Genomic DNA, 12038 nt, shown 5'->3' with positions numbered 1-12038 from the left:
GCAGAAATCTGGTTTACTGCACAGAAACTTGCCAGCGTAGACAAAGCCTCAGTCTTTGTTTGCAAATATTTCCCATGGAATGTGGAAAAAATACCTTACATTGACTCCTAGAATTCTTCTACTAGCAGAGCTAAGTAAGAGTCAAGAGAAGTTGCAGATGTTCCTCACAAACACACACACAAAAACATGGTAAATATCTGTGCAGTGATCGAAATGCTGATCCTTCAAAAACAGGAAGCATGTAAGGGTTCAAATTTCAGAAATTAGTCTGAATCTGAGCAAGCTGGATCATTTAGGGCCCAGTTCTACAACCCTAACAAAAATAGTAAAATACCTGGCCAAATAAGGTCAGCCAGATCTGGGCCTTAGCAACACAATTATCATTTTATTTACTGTCAGTGAACAGCAGTCTGAATTTAAGGAAATACGGTTGTATTTCTTAGAAATGCATGACTCGTATCTCCCTAATTTTGAGGTGTTTTTGCACTGTTTTTATACATCAACGTGAAGTTGCATTTTTTCCAAAATGTAAGATATAATCAAACAACGCAAATTCAAAACCTGAAAACCTGAATATTCTTTCAAATCACATCATCTCCCAAAATATAAAGAAGGGACAGACAGATCACTTTGACTGTGTCTACCATCAATATGTTGAACAAGCACACATGCTTCTTACATACTGCAGAGACCATGACTTTGCTCACCTTCACAGAGACGTCAGCTATAAAGACGAGGAAACAAAACAGCTCTATACTTTCAGTCAAGCCACAAGGAGGCTCCCAGGCTCTGCTGCGATATCGTATATCTGACGTGACAGTGAGCGAAGAAGGGGTTTCAATGAAAGCCAGAGCCAAGATTAGAGTAATGGTGAGACTCAAAACCCTGGAAGGGTGGGGAACATAAAGACAGGAATAAAAGGAAACAGACACTGGTCACAAAATTAAGTGAGCTATCAGAAGGATATCAAATTTCATAATGGTATTAAGCTTAATGCATATAGTGGAAACCATCTGAAAGCACTCTATCACATGCCAATGCAGTACAGGACTTTTTGTCTACATTTAGAATAGAAAGGCCAGCCTCAAACCAAATACCACAGCTTGGAAAATGTTGTTCCTTTAATGGCACAGAAAGATAGATAAACTAGAAGACACATAGTTGCTGTTGCAATTAAATGCTAGTAACAAAACACAAGTCTGAATAACTGTATGATCCTGCAAACCCTTAATTCCCGCGAACAGTCTTTACTCATGTTACTAGTCCCATGCAATTCTACAGAGCTATCTCCATGAGAAAGAGTTTACAAGACTTGGTACTGTCCATTCTCATCACTTTCACAGTTATTCTTCATTTTGATTTGCTAGAAAAGTTTGTTTTGCAATAAAACAACCATTATTATATTAGCTACTCAAACTAACAAAATACAGAGACAAGAAGTCATTTCAAAACCCACTGCTAAATTAGAGAGACAAAAAGAGCAGAATACCAAGTTCTCACCACTGGCAAATTTTTGAATAATACCATCGATAAAGCCACAGGGATTTGGAGTCCACTCGGTGGTTTATGGAACGATACTGGAGGCAGGAGGCAAAGCACAGAAAAGTAATTCAGAGATCAAGCTATTTAAAACCTAATTTGAGACACTTTCAGCTTTATACTAAGACACAGAGGCTACTAAAAAAGATAAATTACTGTTCGCATTAAGTGAAGTCCACCAATGACTACCCCTTAGCTTGCACACATGAAGAAAAAGTGATATGGGAAAGAAACTGCTTTTATAAAGATCTCATCATCCAAAGACCTCAAAACATGTTACTCATATAAATTATACCTCAACACCTATAGAAGGTAGGCATCAATTATTGCCATATATAACTCAGTTAATTGTGGTACAGAGAGGCTAACTAACTTGCCTAAACCCGTGCAATTAGCCAGTAACTGAGCAGGAAATAAAATTCAGGAGTTCTGACAGTAGCCTCCTGCTCTATCCACTAAACTCTCACCAAGTCTAATTATTACCCTCACTTATTTAGCGTTCTTTCAATCTAAGGTTGTTCAAAATACCCTAAGTAAATGTGGAATAAATGGATTCTGAAAATAAGAGTGAGCCTAAGAGCTGTGACTTCCGCAACCTCCACAACTAACTCATAGCCTTCATTATAATAGGTAACAAATACATACCACTGTAGGCACAGTAAGAAAGAAACAAATTCTATTTACCTGTATTGCATCTTCAATAAATACTGCAGCTTGGTTTATGTAAAGATCATGGTCAGCTCCAGCAGCTGTGAGGTTAAAAGAAACACTGATCATTTATGTTACCTGGGCAAAGTCTGCCGCACCAATTATTAATTATGGTAGCAACTAGGCATCCCCATCACAGTCCAAGACCCCAGTGGGTTAGCTGCTGTACAAAACACAAAACAAAAAGATAATCTATGGCCCAAAGAGTTTACAATATAGGTCTAAGACAAGAGACAATAACAGAAAGGGGAGCACAAAAACTATCAGATAATAAAAGTCAGCCCAATATGCGGAGGTCTCAGCACACCAACTTGCTTACCGTGGTCAAATTTTATCATGTTTTTGAATGTGGATTATGAAGAGATGAAACTTCTTTCCTATCTTATAAACACTACCTTAACTGAGTTAATATGAAATAAAGAAATCTACTTTTCTTTTCACCATTTACTCTGGGTTTACTCTCAAATTCTGAAGTGAATATAGATAGTCTATATATAATCAGTTTCACTTTCAGGTCCTCCTGTAGCCTGTTTCTAAAGCAAAGTGTTTGGGTTACAAGCTTTACAGGTCATTTGTTTCGGGGGAGCGGGGGGGGGGTGTCAACCTTTCCCCATGAAAATGTCAAAAGATGTCATATTAAAATAAGCTTTTACAAAACCAAAGGCCAACAGAAAGCTTTCAAACCCTTAAATTTGGAACAAAATTTGTCCAAACTGCGTCCCTAAAATGGCCCGTCTCCTGCAAAGAACCATGCCTCTCAACAAGGCCTAAAATGTGGAATCAATAAGTGACAGTGTGCGAGAGTGAGGGATACAAAAAAATAATTCAGGAAACTTAAAATGCTTTGTCAGTGTAACAGTTCTTTAGAGTAAACAGCTCTTTCTATAACCTTTTCATTAGTTCTGATGTAAACATTTTCAACAAGGGGGCATAAAATTTGTGCGGACCATTGGTAACCCTGAGGCCAAAATGAACAATATCGCTCAAAATGTAGTATCAAAATCAGAGATATGTAGGGCTGGAAGAGAAATCATTTAAGTTCAGCCCCTTAAGCTGAGGCAGGACCAAGTATACCAACCACCATCCCTGACAAGTGTTTATCTAATCTGTTCTGATAGGGATTCCACAACTTCCCTTGGCACTTAACTACCCTTATAGTTAGAAAGTTTTTCCTAATATCTAACATTAATCTCCCTTGCTGCAGATTAAGCCCATTAAGTACTTCTTGTTCAGCCTTTAGTGGACAAGGGGAACAACGGATCCCTGTCCTCCTTGTAACACTCAATGTATCTGAAGACTTAGGGTCCCCCATCAGTCTTCTTTTCTCAAGAAAAACATACCCAATTTTTTTTAACCTTTCCTCCTAGGTCAGGTTTTTGAAACCTTTTATCATTTTTGTTGCTCTCCTCTGGACTCCAACTTGTTCACATCTTTCCTAAAGTGAAGCACCTAGAACTGGGCACAGTACTCTAGCTGAGGCCTCACCAGATGCTGAGTTGAGCAGGACAATTACCTCCAATATCTTACATAGTTAAGAGTCTGCAGGAAACCTTAAAAAATAGGTAGCTATGGCTTTAAAAAAAGTATAATATACTTGCTATTTGAACCCTCACTTACTCCACAGGAATAATCTCAGTCCCTATTAATATTACATACTCCCACACACATGTGGTATAAGAATGAGAAGATTCTTACATTTACACAGCACCTTTCAAAACAAAGGACGGACACCAATGTCTATCACTAACTACACACAGAGCTTCACTGAAAATCAACCAGGTGTTGACAATGAAGGTCACCATCAGCTGAACGCACATGGTGCACAACAGTATGGGGAGTGGGAGAGGACATTAAGGACAAGAACACAAGGATAACCCCTCTTCTAAAAAGAACTTTAATGTCTATGTGAGCAGACAGGACTTCTATTTGCAAGGTCTACTAAAAAGACACACACATCCACACACTGAAAGCTTCTCTACAAAGGAAAATTTATTGGCATTACTACTGTTAATTATTTTTATTACCAGAGCGTCTGGACCAGGACTCCATTGTGCTAGGCACTGTACAAACACAGAACATACTGGTATAGCTTTATTGCTATAGTTATAATTCCCCACCTGGACACTCTTATTCAGTGTCATAGTCGCCTTTTTTCAGTTTACTTGATGTTGCTAAATTATGTTGATAATTGTATCATGCCAGCAAGTTGCTCCATGTAGACATTAAGCTCTAAGTAACTTACATTGCACTCAGCACCAGGATTTCTTTGTCAGGATTTGAGTATTTGATTCCCAGAAGCCTACTGCTTTGCTGACAAAAACATCCCTTCCACTACGAGGGCTCATAGAGAGGTTAATCAGAGAAAAGGAAAAGTGAAATAAATCCTGTTGGAATGATTTCTAAGTGACTGACTCTTACTCAGTTGTTATTACGGGCACAAAGGGCTGCACTTCCAGTCAGCAAAAGTCAGAGAAAGAAAATCAGAACAATTTATCTTTAACAGAGTCTCAGCCAAATTCTTTTTTGGTAGCATCTATAGTTCAACACAATTTTAGTCTGTTATCCAGATCTACCTTTTAAAAAAAAAGATACATAGCTTCAAAATTCTGCACCTGATCTTGATCCTACTGAACTCAGTGGAGTGGTGCCACTCTCTTTTTATATCTATTACTACTACATCTACCAGGGCAGGATCCAAAACAAAGGAAAAGCTGATAGCACGTAATGAAGTAAAATAAAGCATCGCTACATAACAGTTATATTATCATAGCAATGTAGGACTGCCAGAGACCTTGACAGGTCATCTAGTCCAGTACCCTTCACGAAGGCAGGACTAAGTATTATCTAGGCAGATTAGACAAATGCTTGCCAGAGTTTGTTCTTAAAAACGTCCAATGACGGAGATTCCACAGGTGATTTAGTCTAATGCTTAACTACCCTGACAGTTAGGAGGTTTTTCCTGATGCCTAACCTAAATTTCCCTTGCTGCAGTTTCAGCCCATTATGAAATTATCAATCCAAAATTCATTAACAAAGTCTGTAGTAGGTTACATATACAGCAAGAGTGAAAAGTGAGCACTTCCACCTTTATTTTGATTATATGCCTTTGGCATCAAGGAATCTTTGATTGCCCCAGTAATTAACCCAGTGAAGGGAGCCAGAGACAGTCCATGCTTGTAGGGGAGGAGAAGAGTCCCCATCAGAGAACAAATGATGACAGAGCTCAGACACACACATAATACATGCCAATGACAGGCTACAGAGTGCCTGAATTTTAAGAGAAAATGCCAACTTCTCATGATGTTCCTATAGCTGACAAAAGTTCAGTAACAGCACCTCCAAACTATCCCTGCAGGACATGGCAGTCAAGGAGGCTGACCGGGACATTATGAGAAAAAATTTGATCCCATAGCTAGTATAGCTTTGTCCACATCCCTGGTTCAAAAGCATGAGCCATTACTAAGCAATATGCACCACTGAAATTATTTCCCAGATGACTGATTTGAACAGCATTCAATTTCCTAAGAGGTCAGAAAACAATTTAAAAATTTCACTGCATATTTGTGCATAACAACCATATCTTTTTTAAACAGACCGTGACATCAACCATGAAGATGAATGCAACAGAAATTAAATTGCTTTGAAAAAAATACAGAGGATACTTCCACACAGCAGAAAAGACCTTTATTATTCCTATCTTTTTAAATCTTAGATTCCTCATTTGTGTGACCGCAGAACAATAAGGGCAAAGTTGATTTCAGGAATATTGTCAGGAACTGGGGAGTGGAGGGAACAATTAGAATGGGATTTTTAAAAGCACCCAGTATTGACTTAATTCCAGTTCCACGGATTTCAGTAAGAATAGCGTTAAGGCAATGCTGAAAATCCCACGCTTAGGTTCTATATTAAAATAAATGTGTTTGCAGTTCTAGTAAAGACAGTTGTGTGTGATTTATGCACTACCAAGAATGCACTACTCAAAGACCTAGTCTACACTCAAAGTCAGGTAGACATAGCTACAGCACTCCAGGGTGTGAAAAAAATCACACCTCATAGCACCATAGCTATGTCAACGTAACACCCAGCACAGGCACAGCTAGGTCAATGGAAGCATTCTTCTATCAACCTAGTTACAGCCATTCAGAGAGATGGAATACCTATAGTGACAGAAAAAACCCTTCTGTTGATGTAGGAAGCATCTACACAAGGGCGCTACAGAGCCATAGCTGTAGCAACGCAGTTATAGCGCTCGTAGTGTAGACATGATTGGGCCCAATTCTTCTACCCTTATATTGAGCAGTATTTAACACGAGAAGTCAAACAATGGAAGAAGTCAGAAAAGTTACTGGACAAGGCACCCTTCCAAAAAAAATCTACAAAAGAAAACATCAGTAGCTGGGACACGTGCTGAGAATGGAAAGAGAACACGTACCAAACACTGCCCTTGAATGGAAGCCAGAAAATGCAAGAAGAAAGAGAGGAAGACTGCGAATAACATGGAAATAAACAGTTCTGCACGACATTAAGCATCTCAACGTGAAATGGGAAGATTTGAAGAGAAGAGCAGTTGCCAGGCAAGAATGGCAAATGTGGGTAGCACAATGTGCAGCAAAGCACAGGATGGACTAAGGTCTAAGTCACACAATGGTGAGTAAGTGGCATTCAGTTGAGTTCAGTACAAAACTGGACCACTTTGACACAATTATGTAAAGTGCCTGCTACAAAAAGCTTGCAATCTAAGGCTGAGATTTTCAAAAGAAGCCTAAGGGGCTCAATTCTTACTGAAATTTGACAAGAGTTATAGAGTTAGCCACCCAGCTCTTGCTGAATTTCAAATTGGAATTAAGCACATACCTCCCTTTGGCTCCTTTGAAAATCCCCGCCTAAGGACAGTGTGAAGTTTCCATAACACCTTCCCTTCAACATAAAGACATCTTAAACACCCACTTAAGACGTCTACATCTCTTGTAAGAGAGAGGAAAAACAGCATTTAGCTCTTAACATAAAAAAATCTGAAAGAAAACAGCATGATGCAGGAGTGGAGCGTTGAGAAAAGCTTAAACCTCAAGTCTTCTTGTTTTTCTTCACTCATTATCCCTAGTCAGCTGGTCATCCAAAACAAGTAAGTAAATAAATCAGTGGCATAGTGACAGTAAGTAATGCAATGTGACAAATCAAACTGAAATCCACATGCCAGCTATGCATACACACTATCAGTCTCTGGGCATTAAACCTGATACACCAGGGCTTGTCTACACTGGGAAATTGACAGAACTATCTTATTCCAGGACAGCTAATTTGGAATAGCTCCCTGTGTGGAAATCCTATTTAGGAATAAACAATCACTTTAGTCTGGAATAAACAGTGCACTTCCAAAGCCGAGCAAACTGTTCCAGAATAAAATTACCTTTATTCCAGTACAGTGTCCAGATGTGGAGCTACGCAAGTGCACTTTACTCCACCATCAACTACTTCTTCAGTTTCCCCCTGCAGACAAGCCCTCAGTCTAGAACGATTAGGGGCATCATTCCATTGGCCCTGGATCTCTGTTCTGCAGCTGCCACCCACCCGTTAGGTTCTGCAGGCACCAGTCCATATGCTACAAGCACCGCCCAGCAGGCGCTGAAGTCCCTGTTCTATGGGCTTGTCTAGGCAATACCCCTGGGCACTGAGATCGCTGATCTAAGGGGTCTAGAGGTTCTCGCTCCCCCACACGGGCTGCAGTGCCTATGCTCTACGGGACAAAACCTACCCACTACTGGCTCCCCCAGAGGGGCAGGCGCTTATATAGATGCCACTTTACTCTGGGCAGGCCGCGGAGCGCCCCAGGATCTCCGTGCCTCAGTGGGACCCCTCTGCGAGGCACCAGCCCGTGGCACCATGCCCAAGGCTCCCCCGGCCCCACTCACCGTCCTGCACGGTGCAGGAGGCCGCGGGATCGGGGCAGTCGCCGGCCCCGAAGGTTCCCCTGGGCGGGCAGCCGCGGGCTGCTGTCCGGGCAGGCAGCAGGGGCTTCTTCTCGGCGCCGGCTTCTTCCTCCATGGTCAGCGGCGGCGCCAGGCGCTCCCCTGTAGCAGGTCTCAGCCGCGGCCGCCCGGCTCACAAGCGGAAAGGAAGGCAACCGCTCGCACTCTGCTTGGGGCTCTGCCCCGGGAGAGCCGGCTCCGCCCGCTACACGTGACCCGACAACCAGCGGGAGGAGGAGCCGCCTGACCCCGGCCCGGCCGCCCCCATGGGGGACTGTAGTGCAGCCGGCGGGCTCTCGAGGGGGGACTCGCAGGGACTAGGATATGGGCTTCAGTGTGCGACGGGCTGGTGCTCCGAGGGCTCCTGGGTGCAGTGGGGTTCAGGATCTGCCAGTGGAAGCGGGAGATAATAGGGGCTGGGTCTCGTTGCTGCTGTGACGCCCTGGAGCCCCTCTTCCTGGCTGGGTAACTCACAGCTTTGTCAGCATGATCGCTGCTGTACCAGGCTTTCTCCTTCAGCTGGCGCAGGGAAGTCAGTACACAGGTGATAAACACTTTCATTTCTCCACGGGAGAGTATCCCAAAGTCACTCCTGCTGCCTTGGTTCACACTGAGCAGAACTATAAATCTCCTGAAGGGCTGGAGTCTACATTGCCAACACAGCATCGTGATTGTTGTCTGTAAAGCTGCACAAGACAGCAAATCAGGACCCAGTTTTTAAAAAAAATCTGCATAACTGGACAGTACAGATCAAGTACCTGGTCTGATCCTGGAGTAGTTCTGCTGCCACTGGTCTCTCCAAACCACTGTATAGCTAGACAGCACAGTACTTCATTTGCAGTAAATATGGCCCAGATCAGGGGTTGGCAACCTTTCATTTATTCACTCTAATTTAAGGTTTTGCGTATCAGTAATACATTTTAACGTTTTTTGAAGGTCTCTTTCTATAATATATAACCAGGGCCGGCGCTACCGTTTAGAAAGCCTAGGCAATCATCTAGGGCACCAGGATTATTTCGGGGGGCGGCATTTTGCGGGGGGGGCCACAGGTGGCTCTGGTGGAGCTGTCGCAGTCATGCCTGCGGACAGTCGGCTGCTCACGCTGCTCCGGTAGACCACCCGCAGCATAACTGTGGCAGCTCCACCGGAGCCACGGATCAACGGACCCTAAGCAGGAATGACTGCGGCAGCTCCACCGGAACCGTGGGATCAGCGCAGGGGGCGGCGAAATGGCCGTGCGCCTAGGGCACGAGAAACCCTAGCGCCGGCCCTGTATATAACTAAACTATTGGTGTATGTAAAGTAAATAAGGTTTTTAAAATGTTTAATAAGTTTCATTTAAAATTACATTAAAATGCAGAGCCGCCCGGACCAGTGGCAAAGACCCAGGTAGTGTGAGTGCCACTGAAAATCAGCTCACGTGCCTCCTTTGGCACGCGTACCATAGGTTGCCTACCCCTGGCCCAGATCCTCAAAGGTATTTTGGGTCCATTGGAGATTTAGGTGCCTAAATATTTGAGGATCTGGACCTATGTGAAAGCTTTTGGCTAATATTTGATACATGGCATTAGGCCAGCTTCTTTAGAGTAGAATCCAATAACATGAGGTAAGGGTGGGCTTACTGTGCACTGAGTGACCACAGATGGAATTAAGAACCTCATTTATTAACTGTCATATCATCCATAACATTTTTTCCAGAGGACTGAGCACTGGATTAGAACTTGGAAAGTCCTGTCTCTGCCACCTACTCACTGTATAGCCTTGGCTAAGTCTTTTCACCTTCTGTCTCAATTTGTACTGTCTAAAATGAAGATATGACTACTTATGCACTCACTTCCGAGGAGTGTTCTGAGAATTAGTGACAGCTGATTGTGTGCAGTGCTTTGAACATGTAAAGCACAATATAGATTATTATTTGTATTACAGTATCACCCACAATTCCCAATCAGGATCAGGACCACAGAGTACTGTATAAACACTTAGGATGACGCAATCCCTGCCCTGAAGCGTGTATGCTCATTATTATAATTAAATGTTTTGAAACCTGTACTGTACTTACCTGCAACATTGTTTTTAGAAACAAACAATTTATGGAAGCCAAGGAGTTCACTGGAAATTGCACTTTCTATCAAAACCTCTCTTTGTTTTCAAAGAAGCAGTGTATTTTCCACCAGACTGTGTGATTCAGAATAATTAAACCTTCCATTCTCACACCTTATCCACAGGTTGCATCAGATTTCCCTTCTATTGTGTGCCTTTAAAGTTCTAGATGACTTTGTAGGATTACAGTTTTTTGTTGTAATTCTTTACTATGCAGTGTCAACTACAGGTGCAGTTTGGAAAGGGTAAAATATAGTGAGAACTATAGTCAAATGATTAATGGGCAATATGTCCTGTGTAATTAAATTAACAGTATGTCTCATCTGAACAAGGTTCTATGCGTTTCTAGTTCTTATGGACTTTACAATGTATCTCCAAGACTTAAAACAGAGATTGAGAGACTTTAATTTGTAGACATATAGGTAATTTTTGTAATATAAAAGAATTGAGAGATTAGCAAAGAACTGATTTTACATTTAAGAGAAAACTTCCAGCTATATGAGAACGTTGGGGGAAATTACTACATACAGCCATTCTGGCCATGATATTTTTAAGATGGAATGTTAGCATAAATCTGTGTAGTCACAGCTGGTGGTCAATTTATTTTACAACCTGCCCATTTTTCTAAATCTGTATGCCCTCCTCTCTTTAGTGATGGGGGAAGAAGAGGGTTTTTCACAAGGCCTGTATTAGGTGATATTTTTCCTTTTGTCACTTGATTCATATTCAGATGTCTACTATGGTAAGCAAAGATGACAGAAGCATCACTTAGAGGAATGCTCTTCTGACAGATTTAGGGGGAATTCTTGAATACTTTTCATGGTTCAGTATCCTCACATTGTGATTTAAATGGGTTTGATAATTATTAATGTTTGCAGTGTTGTAATCATGTTGGTCCCAGGATAATAGAGCAACAAGGTGAGTGAGGTAATATCTTTAATTGAACCAAGTTCTCATCATGAAAGAGAAAAGCTTGTGAGTTTATACAGAGCTCTTCAGCTAAATAAATGAAGTAGATATTTAACACCCCTGCAGTAGTAGTCCTATTTCACCTTGAATGGTCTATTCTCTTATGCTTAACAATCTGTTCCACCTTGTATTTAGCTATGTGTACACTGCAATTAAACACTTGTGTCAGGTCCATGTCAGCTGACTCAGGCTGCGGGCCTATAAAATTTCAGTGTAGGCATGGGCTGGAGCCCAGGCAATAAGATCCTCATGGCTCTAGTCTGCAATTTTATAGCTCTGCAACCTGAATCAGCTCACACGAGTCAGGCGTGGGTGTTTTACTGCAGTGAAGACATACCCAGAGTGCTTAGCTCTTCCTAATTGGCTTTTGAAAAATGCAGTGTTAAAAATATTCTTCCACTGGAATAAACTGATGGTCTGAGATCATCGTTAGTGGACAGGTACTACTATTGTAATTGGTACTGGGGCTGGCAGTTTCAGGTCAGTCTCAATGCCCGTGTAGTCCTTGCTATCTCCCTACCCTTGAAAGCAGTTCCATCAGGACAGAATTGAGGCTGCAGAGCAGTAAGGGAAAGATTGCAATGTCACTATGTGCTGTACTTATTCAGTAGAACAACTTCAGTCTCTAGCATCACCTTGCCACTATTTTTCACCATCTCAAATGTTCACTTAAAATTGTTTGGGATGGTTTATTTGTTTTAACAAAGAATAACTTTTCCACTGTTTAAATGACTTTTCAATTTTTAAAGCCTACTT

At 41.8% G+C, this 12038-nt stretch overlaps 1 protein-coding gene across 5 annotated transcripts in view; it reads right to left on the bottom strand.

Annotated features, from left to right (window-relative positions):
- TPCN2 (two pore segment channel 2) overlaps nt 1-8420 on the bottom strand; it is a 58716-nt gene extending 50296 nt beyond the window's left edge. The window contains exons 1-4 of one of the 5 annotated variants that reach the window (XM_032770945.2): nt 8157-8403; nt 2224-2288; nt 1501-1577; nt 708-885 (exon numbers count right to left, since the gene is read on the bottom strand). In XM_032770945.2, the coding sequence (XP_032626836.1) occupies nt 708-885; nt 1501-1577; nt 2224-2288; nt 8157-8289 (453 nt within the window). In that variant the 5' untranslated portion in view covers nt 8290-8403. Of the gene's footprint in view, nt 1-707; nt 886-1489; nt 1578-2223; nt 2289-8156 lie in introns of those variants that run through there. The other 4 variants (XM_032771029.2, XM_032771178.2, XM_032771102.2 and 1 more) reach the window with 4 other exon arrangements.
- Between the last annotated feature and the right edge of the window lie 3618 nt (nt 8421-12038).

Source organism: Chelonoidis abingdonii, chromosome 4 (genome assembly GCF_003597395.2).
Source record: "Chelonoidis abingdonii isolate Lonesome George chromosome 4, CheloAbing_2.0, whole genome shotgun sequence".
NCBI classification, from domain to species: domain Eukaryota; kingdom Metazoa; phylum Chordata; order Testudines; family Testudinidae; genus Chelonoidis; species Chelonoidis abingdonii.
Note: the sequence above shows the minus strand (reverse complement) of the source record. Positions and strands in the feature narration are given on the sequence as shown.